At 42.7% G+C, this 18,769-nt stretch overlaps 1 protein-coding gene across 1 annotated transcript in view; it reads right to left on the bottom strand.

The window, feature by feature from the left end:
• The window catches only part of LOC145361746 (F-box only protein 47-like), a 35,207-nt gene that overhangs the window by 3,807 nt on the left and 12,631 nt on the right, over window positions 1–18,769 (bottom strand). Inside the window, exons 6-9 of the mRNA XM_080217680.1 lie at window positions 13,423–13,599; window positions 9,043–9,186; window positions 6,910–7,052; window positions 5,835–5,994 (exon numbers count right to left, since the gene is read on the bottom strand). Coding sequence (XP_080073806.1) covers window positions 5,835–5,994; window positions 6,910–7,052; window positions 9,043–9,186; window positions 13,423–13,599 — 624 coding nt within the window. The remainder of the gene's footprint in view (window positions 1–5,834; window positions 5,995–6,909; window positions 7,053–9,042; window positions 9,187–13,422; window positions 13,600–18,769) is intronic.

Below are 18,769 nucleotides of genomic sequence, written 5' to 3'. Positions count from 1 at the left end.
TAAGTGATAAATAACAGAAGCATTTTGGAGTGAGGGGGTGGGATAAACTGTACTTCTATAAATTCTGGTACAAGTATACTCCATTTGCGTGTAATCATTCAAAGAATCTCGCCATTTCTCGTCGCACACAGTTTATTAAGCCGATTGTCATAATTGCTATCATATTTTTCTGTCGTTTGTTTTAGGTAAGGGAAAGCTGCGAGGCTGCATTGAAGGGAGCAGGAGCTGTCAGGATGAATTACTGTAATGGACAGAACTGGCTTTTTTTATTCCGCATTTGTTAGAGGGCGCAGGATGACATGGACTCAAAAATGGAACAAGCTTTCTGAAACAATGCATAAGGGAGCATGATTTATTATAACACAAAATCAATAATCAGTTTACCCGTAGTTTTTACTCATTTTCTCACCTAACGCTTCAACTTCTGGAAGAAAGATTGGTGGTAAAATTCATCCGGGGTGGGGTGGATTCGTACAAATGGGTGATAGCAAATCCACTGCTCATTTTACACTCAGCCGAGTATACTTTGCCATTGATGTTGAAAAGAAAATCACACGCAAGTGTAAAATATGCTGATTTGTTTACGCCATTTTGCACAAGTGCCCAGGATGAATTTCAGCTCCACTCGGTTTGAAGAACGCAGGCTAAATCATTGAGTAGGAGAAACAGCAAGGGAACAAAAACAAAACAAACTCAAATTACAAACCGATAGAATTAGCACAGCGAAGCTCAGGCTTGTGCACCCATATTGCAAAACTACAAGATAGTCCAAAGATGTGTGGATTAGGTTGATTGGCCATGATAAATTAATTGCCCCTTGGTGTCAGGGGAACTCAGAGAATAGAATCCCTACAGTGCAGAAGGAGGCCATTGGGTCCATCGAGTCTGCACTGACTACAATCCCACCTGGCCCTATTCCCGTAACCCACATATTTACCCTGCTAATCTCCCTGACACTAGGGTCAATTTAGCACAGTCAATCCACCTAACCCGCACATCTTTGGACAGGGTAAACATGAGGGGTTACAGGGATAGGGTCAAGGTGGGATTGTTGTCAGTGCAGGCTCGCTAAGACGGATGGTCTCCTTCTACACTGTAGGGATTCTATGATAAATTTTATCAATTCGGTGGATGGCCTGAAATATGTCAGCGTCCATTTTATGTGTGGCAGCCAATCAGAAGGCCGCAGTTCAGCAGCCTCAGCATTACCAAGAAACATGCAGCCCACAGAAGACAGGCAAAAAATATCTTTTAAAAATACAGGACTGAGGGCAGGAGGGGAAATTGCTGTCAGAAAATCACTGAGGCCAGGGTGCTGTCTTCTCTTTCATTTATACAACCCCCCAGGATTGCCAATAGAAGCCGCCTCCATTGAACTGATTGCCTCCTTATGCACTGTAAGGTCTGGTGCCAATGGCAAGATACCAATGGCACCATTAAATGGCTCTTAATTGGGCCTTAATTCATAGAAATTGACTGCCCAACTCCACGAGTCTGGAAGCCTCCCCTACCCCACTCCCACCATTGGTAAAATTCATAAAATCCCTACAGTGCAGAAGGAGGCCATTTGGCCCATCGAATCTGTGCCTGGTCTTCCCCAGGCTTACTCCAAAACCAGACACATTTAGCCTTCTAATCCCCCTAACCACTAAGGTGTAATTTAGCATGGCCAATTCACCTAACCTACACATCTTTGGAGTGTGGGAGGAAATCAGAGCACCCAGAGGAAACCCACTCAGACTCCAGGAGAATGTGCAAGCTCCACACAGACGCTCACCCAAGGCTGGAATTGAACCCAGGTAACTGGCACTGTGGGGCACCAATACTAACCATTGCGCAACTATGGTCATGGAGCCATATTTTTCTGCTGCCCTTCCCTCTTTGCCTTCTGGAGGTCAATAAAATTCAGCACTTTGAATCATGTCTGTCATCAATTTTTACCAGCTAACTTTTCTGATTCAATTGGCACTATTTTCCAAACACTGATTGCCAGTATGAAAGAGTTTTGAATTAGAAAAGTCTTCTGTCGGGGGGAAAATAGTGTTTTGGTAACGTCACTGGACTAGTATTCCAGTGGCCAAGTTATGCCTTGGGCAACATAAGTTTGAATCTCACCAAGGCAGCTGGTAGCATTTAAGCTCAATTAATAAAATCTGGAACCGACAACCAGCCTCAGTAATTGTGACCATGAAACACAAAAAATAGGAGCAGGAGGAAGCCCTTCGGCCTTGTCAACTTTATAGTTTTCCATGCGATCACCCCTTATTCTTCCAAACTCCAGCAAATACAATCCCAACTGACTCAATCTCTCCTCATACATCAGTCCCGTCATCCTAGGAATCAGTTCAATAAACTTTCTCCATACTCCCTCTAGAGCAAGAACATCCTTCCTCAGATAAGGAGACTAATATTCCTCACCAAGGCCCTATATAATTGCAACGAGACATCCCTGCTCTTGTACTCTAATCCTCTCTCTATGTAAGGCAACATACCATTTGCCATTTCTACTGCCTGCTGCACACCTGCATGCTTATCTTCAGTGAATGGTATACAAGGGACACCCAGGTTTCGTTGCATATTCCTGTCTCCTAATTTATGGCCATTCAGATAATAATCTCCTTCCTGTTTTTGCTACTAATGTGTAGCCACACTTTCCAAATCATACTGCAACTGCCAATCATTTACCCATTCACTCAACTTATCCAAATTACACAGGAGGATCGCTGCATCCTCCTCACAGCTCATCCTTCCACCATCAAACTATACCATAAGAACTTTTCTCGTTTGCTAATGCCACATTAGGGAAGGAAATCTGCCATCATTACTTGTTTTTACTTGTTCTGACTTGCATAACCCTTAGCAATATCGTTGCCGTCTGAAGTGGCCTAGCAAGCCACAGATGTTGGCTTTGTCAGAGACACCCAGAATGTTTTAACGCAGTGAAATGCAGAAAAATTAAATATTGAGAAGATTGTTTTCAGTTTCTACTCCAAGGTCCGTTACCAGCTCTATACCTCTCCCTGGCAAATGTCTGAGATCAAATCAGACTGTTAGTAACCTTGGTGTCATACTTTACCCAAAGATGAGCTTTTGACTACATATTCATGCCATCACTCAGGCTGTCTTTTTCTACCTCTGTAACTTTGCCCAATTTCACCCCTTTCTCGCCCCATTTCTTTGTTACGGCTGCACTCAACTATTCCAGTGCACTCCTGACTGGTTTCCTACATTCCATCCTCCATCAATATGAGGTCATTTGAGGTGATCCATTCACCTACCACCCATTGCCTATCAACCATGTGCTTGCTGACCTACACTGGCCTCCAGACAAGAAGCTTCTTGATCTTTTAAAATTCTTTTTCTTCCTTTCTAAATCCATCCAGGGCCTCACCCCTTTCTTTTCTCTGCTAATCAATCTCTTGCAACCCTCGAGATGCTCTGTGCTCATTTTAGTCATTCCACTATTGGTGCCCATGCCTTTAGCGACCTAGTCTCTATAAAATGCCTGGAGTTCCCTCACTACACCTCTCTACCTCACTTTCCTCCTTAATGTCACTCCTTAAAATCTAACTCACCAAGCTTTTGATTACCTTGCCTAATATGTGGTTTGGTGTGGTATTTTGTTTTATAATGCTCCAGTGAAGTAATTTGGAAAGTTTGGTTATCCTTAAGGCACTAAATAAATATAAGTTGCTGTTTTTGATTTGATTTGATGTATTATTGGCACATGTATTGATATACAGTGAACGCTATATAGACAAATCATTTCGTTCATAGAGAAGGAAAGGAGGAAGTGCAGAATGTAGTGTTACAGTCATAGCTAGGGTGTAGAGAAAGATCAACTTAACGTGAGTTAGGTCCATTCAAACTCTCTTGGCAGCAGGGAAGAAGCAGTTCTTGAGTCGGTTGGTATGGGGCCTCAGACTTTTTTATCTTCTTCCCAACGGAAGAAGATGGAAGAGAGAATGTCCAGGGTGCGTGTGTCCTTGATTATGCTGGCTGCTTCGCTGAGGCAGCAAGAAGTGTAGACGAGTCAATAGATGGGAGGCTGGTTTGCATGATGGACTGCACTACATTACTTTCTCCTTCTCAGCTTCCCCCACAGACCCTAGCCAACATGATCATAATCTTCAAATCGCTCAGATGAAAGATAACTGAGTAGTCCTTAAAAACATTTGATTTGAATTTTGTTTGTTAGTATTTGCCAGAGATCAGCAGCCTACGCACGCGGCAAAGCTTATGATATCAAATGATGCCATTCATTGCAATCTGATTAATGCTATCGTGAAATGATACAAAGGGACAAAGAGTTAGCATAGGTGTGCTGGACAGTAAGGCCTTTTCTTCTGCCATATGAATCTATAATTGTTCTGCATTAACAGACAAATCACTGGACCTTTGAGGTTAAAGAGAAATCAGATGGCGATGAAATAATTCAGCAAATTTAAGTTATACAATCCCAGCTATTATCTCAACCATTTGGAAAGAGAGTGAATATCCCCTTAACTTTTGTAGGAATTAATCTTTGAAAGTCATGATTGCTGAAAGAATAGAACACGTGAGCAAGATGAAACCAGTAAGTAGTTGTTGAATCAGTAGAATACCTACAGTATTGATGGAGGCCATTTGGCCCATCATGTCTGCACCAACTATATTCTCACCTGGGCCCTATTCCCTGTAACCCCACATATTTACCCTGCTAATCCCCTGACACTAGGGTCAATTTAGCATGGCCAATCAACCTAACCTGCACACCGTTGGACTGGGGGAGGAAACCAGAGCACCAGGAGGAGACCCACAGAGACAAGAGGAGAATGTGCAAACACCACACAGACAGTGACCCAAGGCCAAAATCAAACCCGGGTCCTTGGCGCTGTAAGGCAGCAGTGCTAACCACTGTGCCACCATACTGCCCAAGTGGAAACCAGTGAGTAGTTCAGTCGAATAGATGGGTGAATGAATGGATCCAGAGTGATGTATGATTATATTATCACACATATAAAAGAGTTTACATTTCAGCGTTAGATTTTCAGAATTGGTTGTCTCATTCTTCACTGGCAAAATATGAATGAGGGGGAGAGTTCTATGTTCAGAAGGTTGCTGAGAACTTTACCTCAAGTTATTTGTTAACTTACCCATTTTTTGCTTAGGAAGCCTCTGTTGGAATGTTTTATTTTGTAAAAGGTATTATATAAAAACTAATTGCTGTTTTTCTTGTCATGATGTGGAGATGCCAGTGTTGGACTGGAATGGGCACAGTAAGAAGTTTCACAACACCAGGTTAAAGTCCAAAAGGTTTATTTGGTATCACAAGCTTTCAGAACACTGCCCCTTCATCAGCTAAGTCAGGACACTCATCTAATACTGACATCAGGCATCTCCGACAGAATTCAACTGTCCCTGTGATTCAGACAGGAACCATCAAAGTTTTAGCAAAAAATGTGCGTCTCCTTCCCACAGGCCCTCCCTCACTGGTTAAGTTTATTTATTAGTCGCAAGGAGGCTTACATTAACACTGCAATGAAGTTACTGTGGAATTCCCCTAGTCACCACACTCCAGCACCTGTTCAGGTCAATGCACCTAACCAGCACATCTTTCACACTATGGGAGGAAACTGGAGCACCCAAGCAAACCCATGCAGACACAGGAAAACATGCAACCTCCACAGTGATCCAAGCTGGGAATTGAACCTGGGCCCTGATGCTGTGAGGCAGCAGTGTTAACCATTGTGCCACCATGCAGCCCCTCTACAACCAACGGTGAACATCTATACCAAAAATACTGCTTTATTTCCTCTGAACTATGAAAAAATATATAAACTAAAAGTACTCACTAAACATTAAGGATTCAATCATGTCCATGGTAACCTGTGCAAAGACCTTCTCAATAGCTTGTAGAAAGTTCCACCTGCTTTCACTGTTTGGGATCACCTTGCAGATTCTATGAACCATTTTCACAGTCCAGTCCATGCAGTATCCATCCTTTACACACACCTGCACACAAAAGTCGAGATGTTGGTATTCAGAGGAAATGGGGAATTTCACAGTAACTTCATTGCAGTGTTAATGTAAGCCTTACTTGTGACTGATAAATAAACTTTAACTTAACTTCAGTACAAGCACAAACATTATGCCAGGGATCATCGGTAAATTAAAGAAAAGTAAAATCTCTGCTTTCAATTTGAAAGAGAAAATCCTGGAAATGATCTCCAGGGCCACCTAGCATCAGATAGAGAAAGATAGGGTTAACATTTCAAATGTGACCTTTCATTGGAATCAGCAGAGATCAGAGATCAGGTGCAAAGTAAGGCTGCCTCCACTCTGCCCCAACAATATGCCATAAACCCAGCCTCTGAAGAATACCACCTGGGGCGGAAGTTAACATTTCCATTCCCCATCTCCAACCAGCCAACCTTGCAGTTTCTCTCAGTACATTTGCCAATTTAATGCCAGTTCTGTTGATTCAGGGACATTTTGTGTTGTGCCCTTAATAGGAATTGTTCAACGTGGGGCCTTACAAACAGCAGCGAAAGATAATTTTTGTCCCATTAATCTCAGTCATAGCCAAAATCAAATTTTACCTAAGAAGGAAAAGAATTGTTCTTAACACACTGGGCTTGGCTTTTTTCTTATTTTTTAAATGCTGGCAGGTATCCATGCCACGATTTGGAATGTGAGGCTGTGAGGTTACTTTTCAGTCTCCACTTCTAATTTTCAGAGTCTTCCTTAATAACATTTCCTTTCTCTGCATTTAGCCAAACTTTATTCGCTTACCACAGCACTTTACAAAAACAGATAAATTTCACTTAGTTTCACTCTTAACTGTAATAGACTGAGGACACCAGAAAGTCACAAATAGTTTCTTCCATGTCTAATAAAATCTGATTCAGTTATTTTCATTTTACTTACCAAAGACAGGAATACAATAAGTGTGGCGAGTTCATTCAGTCTCCCGTTTACAGCTTTATTGGCCAGAAATGTAAAGCACATGTTATTCCCGCAACAAATCAAAAAACGAGCACTGTTCTCCAGGAGCCACTCCTGAGGGAAACCTGGAATAGATGCAACCTCTATCATCAGTCTCTTGTAAAATTTTCCAAATTTCTCCTCTTTTCAGGCCTCTATTTCTCACGGCATAAGCTCCTTTTGGGGTACATTTTCATGGGCACCAGCATCTGCCTAGTACATTGCTCAAGTGGTCATTTCTCATGCGGGGGCCTGGGTGGCACGGTGACACAGTGGTTAGCACTGCTGCCTCACAGCGCCAAGGACCCGGGTTCGATTCTGGCCTCGGGTCACTGTCTTTCCGGAATCTGCATGTTCTCCCCATGTCTCCTTGGGTTTTCTCAGGTGTTCCCATTTCCTCCCACAGTTCAAAAGACGTGCTAGTCGAGTGCATTGGCCATGCTAAATTCTCCCTCGGTGTACTCGAACAGGCACTGGAGTCTGGCGACTTGGGGATTTTCACAGTAATTTCATTGCGGTGTTAATGTCAGCCTACTTGGTGAGTGTAATAAATAAACTTAAACTTAGATAGAGAACGTGAGCAGTCTATTCAATTCTTGAGGCATCACATTCAAGCTCCATCCTTCCATTGCTTGAAGTGCACCCAGGCACTTTTTAGCAGCGATCACTCAGGATCCGAAACAAGTTTCTTTTTGTCTCTTTTTTAATCCAAGCCTGTCTAAGATTGACTATAAGTGATATTACAGACCCAAAAAAGATCGACTAAGTTACGAATACAATTAATCAAACCTGGGATCTACTTAGTATCATTACGTACAGTGCTTTTATGTACTGAAATAAGGCTGGTACACAGATAATTCATCTAATGACCAGAGAGCACACACTGCAAAGTTGATGTCCCAAATAAAACTAGAGATTATGCAGAGTAGTAAATGCATTGTCTAGGTTTCCATCAACAACAACAACATTCTATGTTTGGTTGGCCAACACATAGCTGCTGGTTATCAACAAGATGACAATTACAAACAGACTTATAGAAATGGCTGATCAAGTCCTCTACTGGATATTACGGTCCCTGTGCTGCTGGGAATGTAGAAATGTCAACCATAAACTTTATCTTCAGATGCCTTCAAGCTCAGTTTCTTCAGTTCATGTCATTTAATTTACTTTCCCCTCAGTAACTCCTAACCCTCTATCACAACATTTTATACCTCTTATCTCCATTTTACTTATAATACCAATCAGTGCTTTTCCGAAATATATTTTTCTTGCTTATTCTAAACCTGGAATTATCCATCTGTTTTTACATTTTTCCTCCTTTAGAGTACAAGACTTGGCATATCATATAAAACTATATAAAACCTTGGTTAGGCCTCCTTTGGAGTACTGCGTGCGGTTCTGGTTGCCACACTACTAGAAGACCACGGAAGCTTTGGAGAGAGTGCAAAGAAGGTTCACCAGGATGTTTCCTGTTTTTCTCAAGGATGTTGGCTGTGGGGAGAGGTTGAATAAACCAGGATCGTTTTCACTGGAAAGCTGGAGGCTGAGAGGAGACCTGATAGAGATCTACAAAATTATGAGACGCATAGACAGGGAGAGGCTTTTTCTAAAGGGGGAAGTATCAATTGCAAAGGGGCACAGGCTCAAGGTGAGAGGTAGATATACAAGGGAATTTTTTCACGCAGAGAGTAGTGGGTGCCTGGAACATGCTGCCAGAGAAGGTGGTGGAAGCAGGCACATTAGCAACATTTAAGAGGCATCTGGATGGGTACATGAAGAGGGAGGGAATAGACAGATACAGATCGAATAAGGGCAGAAGATTATTTTTAGCTTAGTCAGGGCATCATGATTGGCATGAGCTTGGAGGGCCAAAGGGCCTGTTCCTATGCCACAGTTTTCTTTGTTCTTTGAAAGCCATGTTTGAGCCTTTTTTTAAAAACAAAACTGAGAGTCATCACATCATGGATAAGACTTCTTCATTCTTTCTCAGAGCTTCAAAACAGCAGAACTCTTTATCTTTCACAATTTTCCCAGTTTTCTGTTATGCTTTCAGGGTTTTTAATGAAAAACAATTACCTGCTAGTTCTTCTAATAAGGTGAAAATGTCATCAGCTGTCCATTCCTTGGCATTTTCATGTAGTAATCTAACTGCTGCTGCAATACCCCTAATACTGTCCTCGCTCGCAGGTAACTGGGTCATTTGATGCCAGTGGATCTGACCTGAGGATGGGACATATGCAAACAATAACATCCTGTATTTATGAAGCACCTTTAAAGTAACTGATACCGTAAGACTCGACATACAGCAGGAAAAATATTGAGTATGCAGCCTTTTCCCAAGTGGGGATCGCAACCCACAGGTAGGTAGCAGGTGGGTGTAAAAAGAATTGCAGTGTTTATTTATTAACAGTGCAATTAAGTTACTGGGAAAATCCCTCAGATGTCATACTCCGGCGCCTGTTCAGGTACACAGAGAGAATTTAGCATGGCCAATGCACCTAGCCAGGATTGCAGATTGTGGGTGGAAACCAGAGCACCCGGAGGAAACACACACAGACACGGGGAGAACACACAGACTCCACACAGACAGTGGCCCAAGCAGGGAATTGAATCCAGGTCCTTGACACTGTGAGGCAGCAGTGCTAACCACTGTGCACCCGTGTTTGCCAAAGTAATTTCATGGATCATAAATTATAGAACTCTACAGTACAGAAGGAGGCCATTCGGCCCATCAAGTCTGCACTGACCACATTCCCACCCAGGCCCTATCCCCATAACCGCACACATTTACCCTAGGTAGTCTCCCTGACACTAAGGGGCAATTTAGCATGGCCAATCTGCCTAGCACGCACCTCTTTGGACTGACATTAGGTCGCCTGATATGAATTGTTTCTTGCTGCATCCATCAACTAATACAGGCATTCAGCCTGAGAACCATAGTACCTTGAAATTAACATTCTGGGGGCACATTATGTATGATTTTGTAAATTGCAATCTTACGTTAGATGAGCTCTAATATTACAAGGTCACACACTAACTTGAATATGTACGAGGCACGTGGAGTGTAGCCAGGGCCAGGTGATTCTATGGTGTGGGCTTTCAGTACAGTCAGTGACTTAAGCCTTGGGTTGTGAGCCCAACTTAGAAAGCAGTGCATTTACCAAGTGAGGAGATCTGCAAATAAAAGGCCACAATCTTGCTCTCCATTATTTTTTCCTTTTGCCCACGCCAACACATAAATTTAAAATAAACAGACATTAACTGATACTCATATGTCTGACTGGGAGTCCAGAGTTTCACCATGCATGTATTTTAATGCAGTTCACAGGGACAGATTCTGCCACTGAATGGAGGAAGAGCAATCTGAAAGTCACCATTCACCGAACAGAGATGAGTGAAAATTTGTTTTGTCCTCAGCAGCCCGCTTGAGGTCATGGTTACAAAAGGTACAGGATTCATGCTTCAGCTTCCTCAAGGCAAAACATTTTTTACACTAAGTGCAGGAGCAGACTGGGAGGGAATAAACACCCGAGAGTTCGCTCAGAGACAATGTAGCCACCTACACTGCCAAGATGAAAAGTTGGAAGTCACGTGATTAATAGTACAGTCTCCGATCATAAGAGGCAACAGTGAGCAGGTCAGCATGCCCTGCACGTACACTTGGTGCCAAGCACCCTGCATGGACATGCTTTTGGCACAATCCACTTGGAGACAAGCTTCTGTCACTTACGAACAAGATGTCTGTGGACATGAATCATTTTGTTTCAGAAAGGAATTGGCCATAGACCTTAATTGGCAATGTACCTATTAGACCTCACATTTTGATTTGATTTATTATTGTCACATGTATTAGCATACAGTGAAAAGTATTGTTTCTTGTGCGCAATACAAAGCATACCGTTCACAGAGAAGGAAAGGAGAGAGTGCAGAACATAATGTTACAGTCACAGCTAAGGTGTAAAGAAAGATTAACTTAGTGTGAAGTAGGCCCATTAAAAAATCTGATTGCAGCAGAGAAGAAGCTGTTCTTGAGTTGGTTGGTATGTAAGAATCTGCTGGAGAGAACTCTGTGCAGTCCACAACAGGACAGAGCAATGCTACTGTTAGTTCAGTGCAGAGCGCCAGAGCCTCAGATGAACAGCCCACAAAGAATAAACTAAAATCGGGAACGAAGTAGTATAAAGATGATTTCTTGAGGCATGGTTTTATTACTTGTGCCAGTGCAAATGGGCAGCACAGTGGCTAGCACTGTTGCCTCACAGTGCCAGGGACCTAGGCTCGGATCACTGTCTGTGTGGAGTTTGCACATTCTCTCCATGTCTGTGTGGGTTTTCTTCCACATAGAATAAAATAGAATCCCTACAGTGCAGAAGGAGACTACTCAGTCCATGAAGTCAATCCCATCCAGGCCCTATTCCCATAAAACCCACCTACTGACCCTGCTAATCCCCCGGCACGAGGGTCAATTTAGTATGACCATTCAACTTAACCCACACATCTTTGGAGTGTGGGAGGAAACCCATGCAAACAACACGGAGAATTTGCAAACTCTACACAAACACTGACCCAAAACTGGAATCAAACCTTGGTCCCTGGCGCTGTGAAGCAGCAGTGCTAACCACTGTGCCATCGTGCCGCCCCATCAACATGTGTGGGTTCAGTGGATCAGCCATGCTAAACTGATCCTAATGTCAGGGGGATTAGCAGGGTAAATGTGTGGTGTTACGGGAATAAGGCCTGGGTGGGATTGTTGTCAGTGCAGACTAGATGGACCGAATAGCCTCCTTCTGCGCTGTAGGGATTCTATGATTCTAAATCAGGAAACAAAACCCAGGTGTGTTATATACTGGCAAATACTGGTGATTGAGAGTTTAAAACTCTCAAAACTGCAAGGTCTTCTGAAGACTAACCATGGTGACCTCAAGAACAAACCTACTGATTTTTTTTCAAATGATACAGCAAGAACTGTAATCATAAGCTCAAGTTCATATCAGAAGTTAAACATTGAATGATAAAGCACAATTAGCCTCTTATATGGTAGCTTATCACGTAGCTAAAGGGAAAATGCCCCATGCTGTTGCAGAGAGACAAGTTCTCTCTGCAGCATTAGACATAGCTCGCGTGTATTCTAGATGAGAGGTCAGCTGAAAAACTGAAATGCATCCCACTTAGTGATAATATAGTGACTCTCCAAATTCACAATATTGCTGAGAATCCTTATTTAAAGTTAGAGCAGTTCTGAATACAACTGGATAAAAGTATACATGTTACAGATTGTACTGGTTTACATTAAAGAGAAAATGCTGACAAAGTGTCATCTGGACTCGAAACATTAGCTCTTTTCTCTCCTTACAGATGCTGCCAGATCTGCTGAGATTTTCCAGCATTTTCTCTTTTAGTTTTCAGATTCCAGCATTCTAGTAATTTGCTTTTATCCAGTGTAAGTTTACATTGTAGGTATGTTAGGCACAATTAATTTGTTGAGGATTTTCTGTGCTGCTTGACATTACCAGCAATCACGACTAGCACACAGATCTTTGAAGTGGGATTTTCCGCTCTCACAAAGGTGAAGACAACACAAAGGAACCAGCTGAACTCTGTGCTTGATATGCCATTGCCCTCTCATCCTACAGGTTGATCTCATCATGGAGTGAGATCATGAGGACCAAGCAAACTCACCCGTCACGTTAAAGGTAACTGAACGTGGCGTGGGTCCCAAAGGTCAACCAGTTGGCAAACGTGGGTCACTGTATCAGAAGATGGTGTGACACTATTCCAACATATGGACCTTCATGAGCCAAATAAAGAAAATGAACCATAGTGGATGGCAGGGTGGCACAATGGATAGCACTGCTGTCTCACAGCGCTAGGGATCCAGATTCGATTCCTGGCTTGGTTGACTATCTGTGTAGAGTTTGCATGTTCTCCCCATGTCTGCATGGGTTTCCTCCAGGTGCTCCAGGTTCCTTCCACAGTCCAAAGACATGTAGCTTATGTGGATTGGCCATGCTAAACTGCCCCTTAATGTCCAAAGATGTGCAGGTTAGTTGGACTGGCCATGCTAAATTGCCCTTTATTGTCAAAGATGTGCAGGTTAGGGGGATTGGCCATGCTAAATTGCCCTTAGTGTCCAAGAACGTGCAGCTTAGGTGGATTGGCCATGTTAAATTGTCCTTAAGTGTCCAAGTTAAATGGATTATCCATGGTATATGCGCAGGGTTACAGGGATAGCAGGAGGGGGAGTCAATGTCCTACGAAGCCCATCATAATTGATTAATCACACACTTATTGATGAGGTTCACACATGAAGAACGATCATTTGAGTGAGGTTTAGAGACTTGCCTGCACCCACTAAACAGCTTCAGAAGGAGTGGGGAAACTTCAAAAAACAAGAGGGAAAATTGATTTTTAAAACAAGTACATCAAATTGCATTGATGTTCTATGCCCCTCCTTACCATCACTGAGGGACATAGGCCCATACAGTAAGTACAGCAGTCTTGCTTGGTTCACAATCGGCCATGGCTTCAGGATGCGAGTCAACCAGAAGGCTATATCACACTGGTGCTCCCAATGATCTAAGAGAACGTGCCGGTAGAACAGACGGATCTGTAGCTCCAGCTTTCTAGTCGCACCTATTTCAAGCACAGCACAAAAAAAATTGTAAAAGTTCTATAAATCCTAAGATTATGATGCATTATTTATGCGTTTCAGATCACCAGAATAAATATTTATGTCGTATGGATTTCTAGTCCTTCAGGCTAAATAGCAACCGTCTGGATTTGCTAGGGATGGGGGTGTAGCAGGACAGGTAATAGACAGCAGGTTGAGTAAAAGTTAATATTCTGGGGGGAATTTTTCCATCCCACCCACCACAGGAGTTGCAGAGGGTGGGGAGGGAGGCGGACCACACAAAGGTCTGTTGACCATGGGCGGGTTTTTCCGGTTTTGGGGCAAGCCAGAAATTCCCGCCCTCTATGTATAACTGATACAACCAGGAGTCTTTAATGTGTCATGAATAGAAAATTCTTGCAATTTTCTCTGTAAAATAACACCTCATCCTGATTCAACCTTCTTCACCACCATTCCTCATAATAAAGCAGGAAACCAGATGGTCAAACCAATACATTTGGTGACAATAACAGCTATGAATAATAACATTATCTGATAGTTTGGGCCAGATTTTCAAAGTGGGGTCCAGAACCCAATACCCAGACAAATTTAGGATTTGGAGTTTCATAGACGCTGATAATTTTTAAAAAGAAATTCAGTTAATAGTTGAAAGAATGACACAAGATTTCACATTTTATAACTTTTACTGTAACAAAAGACGAAAATCAAGAATGACTAAACATTATCTTTGCAACTAATGCGATTATTCAGTCACAAAATAGATGTTTCCCTTTTTCTATTAGCACGACTGAAAACATACTTCACAGATATACTTTAAGTATACCAGCCTTTAAGTAGACATTCGGTTCTCTTGGAATCAGTCCAGAATTGTGTATAATTCTGATTGCCACACTACCAGAAGGGTGTGAATGTTTTGGAGAGGGTACAGAAGAGATTTACCAGAATGTTGCCTGAACTGGAGGATATTAGCTATGAGGAGAGGTTGGATAAATTTCGTTTGTTCTCACTGGGATGACGGAGGTTGAGGGGTGACCTAATAGAGGTCTAAAACAGAGTGGATTGTCAGATGCTGTTTCCTAGAAAAGTCAAGTACTAGGGGACATAGGTTTAAGGTGTGTGGGGAAAAGTTTAGAGGAGATGTGCGAGGCAAGTTTTTTTTACACAGAGGATGGTGAATATCTGGAATGCACTACCTGGGGAGATGGTATTGCAGTATTTAAGGGGCAACTAGACAAATACATGAACAGGATGGGATTGAAAGGATATGGACTCCATGAGTGCATAGTTTTAGTTTAGGCAGGCATCATGATCGGTGCAGGCTTGGAGGGCCAAAAGGCCTGTTCCTGTGCTGTACTTTTCTTTGTTCTTTGATTTTTAGCTCCTGAGGCTTTACTTTTATTTGTTTCCTTTTTCAACTTGAAAATATTTCATCTCAGAACTGCCTTTCGCAACAAACCTTTTGCTGTCCTCCAGAAATTCTTCTACCACAAATGAGGCAAGTCTTCCAACCTCCTTTTAAGTCATCCGGGATTCAATCTTTTTAATCTGAGCATGAGCTCCCTCCTGCATGGCGAACCACAGTGTCATGCTGTTTACAGCTGCTCTCCCTCTCCCAAATTATGCAAATTAACCTTGTCTTTAAGTTCTCAGGGATATTTTAGACCATCCCCTTCTCCAAGCCCATCATTATGGCAAAAGGAATCATGTGGGCCTTGTAACCAGGTAGAAATTACTATTACCTATCCTTGGAAGTAAACGTGCCATTTAAAGCATACTGTTTACAACATGACATTCTCAACACCTTTCTGGGCCTTTGAGACTCAAAATCACTCATTGTTTACATACAGGCGGTTGGCATTGTCTCCAAGTGTAAATACCTTGCATCTTCTTCCCAGTAAAACAATCTGGGCCTTCCAACAATCTTTTACAGCCCCCTCACCCAAGCCCGTTGTCAAGTAGACTACAGAACAGACCATATGACCTCCTCCATGCTAAAGGCACAGTCCCAAAACATAACAATCTGATAAACCTTATAATTGCACAACCCTATTTCTCAACAATATCAGATTTGCAATGCTAACCTTTAAAATTTGAAAGGCTGATATAGCCAGGAGCTGAACTCAGCATAAATGGTGGGGGCTGCCAGCCAGGGATCAGTGGTAAATGCAGGTGGCATCATTTTAGGTGCTGTCAAAGAGAGCAGGCAGTTCCTCACTTGGCCAACAGAATTGATGAGGCTGAAAGAGGCCTCTAGTTCTCATATTTGCATGAGCAGGTCTCAGAAAAAACAGGTAAAAGCAAGAATAGATAAACTTTAATTGGATCTGTGGCCAATCTGACAACTATATACCAACATTTAAGTTTTTACTTATTTATTGTCACATTAACAGTGCAATGAAGTTACTGTGAAAATCCCCTAGTCGCCACACTCCAGTGGGGGTTTGGGTACACTGAGGGAGATTTTTTTAGTATGGCCAATACATCTAACCAGCATATCTTTTAGACTGTGGGAGGAAACTGAAATACCCCATGGAAACCCATGCAGACACAGGGAGAACGTGCAGATTCCGCACACACTGTGAGCCAAGCTGGGAATCGGTCAGGTCCCTGACGCTGTGAAGTAATCATTGTGCCATCATGCCACCCAGATTCACTGAAATAATGTTTAAGATTCAATTTTGCACCAAGCAAGACACTTATCAAGCTCCTTATCATCGAAAAGAGTCATTATAGAATCCCTACAGTGCATAAGGGAGCCATTCAGCCCATCAAGCCTGCACCGACTCTCTGACAAACTATCTTTCCCAGACACACCACCTTGCACTATCCCTATAACCCCACACATTTACCATTGCTGACCAATCTAACCTAACATGCATACCTTGAGAAACTAAGGGGCAATTTGCCAGGGCCAATCCACCTAACCTGTGCATCCTTAAGGAGTTTAAGGGGCTATTAATTTGCAGCATGGGGTTTCTGTTCCCTCCCCTTGCCAGCCCTTGCATTGGGATCCCAAGATGACTTCCAGGACAGTGATTTTCATGTCCAGGTCCAGAACTATGGCCCTTGGAAATGACAAAGCAGCAGGGCTGCAACGTGATTTTTAAATGCCAATCAAGCTCTGGGAGTCCTGGTGCTGGAGAAATTGCTGGTAGATCTTTTTTTGAAATTGAAAATGGTGATCGAAAGAATACAGTAATGTCATATCCAAGTGCCAATAAGCAGACAAAATAACGCTATAGAATACAGGCACAGATTCTTTCAAGTTAACAAGGGATGACCTTTCCTTAACCTTGACTGAGTACGTTTTTGCTCCATAACACTGCAAAATTTATGTTGCCTTGTTAAAACTTCATCAACAAAAGCACACAGCACGGTGTTAGATTGCTCTAATGTGTTTTGTGACAGATTGGTCGGCTGAAGGTAAATAACTGTCTTTCCTTACATTTGTCAGTTGCTATTGCAGGGATATGCTGGTGGCCAAGATACAGAGCAGACACGAGGCACTGCCCCTCCACCCCCCACCCCCACCCCTACCCCAGGAGAAAATTGGATGAACTCCCTGGTTGCCTTGTCCTCACCTTTTAACAATCAGCTCAAGAACAGCATTGGCACAAGCCTGAGAGCAAGTTGCCTGACCGATTTAATGCCTTCTCGGCAAGGAAAAAGATGTTGCACAGGCAGATCCAAAATACAGTGAGGACATCTTAAGAACACATTTAAACTGCTGCTTGTCTTTGGAGCTTCTAAAACACACAAAAGAGTTTCTATGTGGACAGAGTGCTTTGCTGTCTCCCAGGAATAAATTCCCTTCCTCTGTCCAAGGCCACATGAGTTCTATTTTCATTGGGCACAATTAGAAAATTGGATTGCACACAGTCGAGAAGATGGTGAACAGGTTAAAAAAGACTTGCATTTATATAACACCTTTCACAACCTCGAGACAATCAAGTATCATTCAATTGTGGAATGATGCTTCATCTAACGAAGGAGCAGCACTCCGAAAGCTTGTTATTGGACCATAACCTGGTGTCGTGTGACCTCCCACCTTCAGTCAGAGAATGGTTACAGCACAGAAGGTGGTCACTCGACCCATCCTGTCTGGGCAGGCTCTCCACAGAAGCAACTCAGCTAGTCCCATTTTCCACCTTTTCCCCTGCAAGTATTTTCTATTCAAATTTTTTTTTTAAAGCACAATCAAATCTGCATCCGCCACATTCTCAGGGAGTGCATTTCAAATTCTAACCACTTGTTGCACAAATTTTAGGAAGTGTAGCTGCTGTTGGAATGCAGGAAATGTTGGAGCCAATTTGCACACAGCAAATTCCTACAAACAATACAATCATGACCAACTCATCTGTTTTTAGGTGTTGGTTGAGGGATAAATATTGATCAGAATACAGGAGAACCCCCCAGGGTTTTATTTTTTTTGAAACTGTGCCACTGGATCTTTTGTGTCCACCTACTTGGTGCTTGGAGAAAAATCTGAACTCCACTCTAAATGACAACCCACTGGTGTCCCATCAGCCGTGGGATGGGGATGAGAACGCACCATGTGAGAACTCAGGGGAATGCAAACTCCAATCCCATCAGACCATCGCATAGCACATCAGTGCTCTAAGGAACCCCACAGCTTGGGCTCTTCCATGCAGTTATATGATCAGGGCTGATATGTTATACCCTCAAAAAGGAGGCAGCGCTGAGAATTTCAACTTTTAAGTCATCTGGCAAACTAAATAATTTTACATTATACCGCAGCAGCCTCTGGTGGCAAAAATTAAGTGCTGCAACCGAAAAAAACTTATTTGAAGTTTTAAAAGTTTTATTTATTGATCAGTGTCAGAAGTAGTCTTACATTAACATTGGAATGAAGTTATTGTGAAAATCCCCCAGTTGCCACACTCCAGCGCCTTTTTGGGTACACTGAGAGAGAACGTCTTTGCACGTCTTTCGGGCTGTGGGAGGAAACCAGAACACCCGGAGGAAACCCACGCAGACATGGGGAGAACGTGCAGACTTCGCACAAACGGTGACCCAAACCGGGAATCGAACCCAGGTTCCTGGCGATGTGAGGCAGTAGTGCTAATGCCCACACAGTGGCACACCCTTACGGTGGAACACAATTCAATGATCAGCCATGAAAGTTTAAAGTTTTTTAAAAAGTTTTTAAGG

Source organism: Carcharhinus amblyrhynchos, chromosome 35 (assembly GCF_965287045.1).
Source record: "Carcharhinus amblyrhynchos chromosome 35, sCarAmb.v2.hapA, whole genome shotgun sequence".
Lineage (NCBI taxonomy): Eukaryota > Metazoa > Chordata > Chondrichthyes > Carcharhiniformes > Carcharhinidae > Carcharhinus > Carcharhinus amblyrhynchos.
This window is presented reverse-complemented; position numbering and strand designations above follow the sequence as displayed.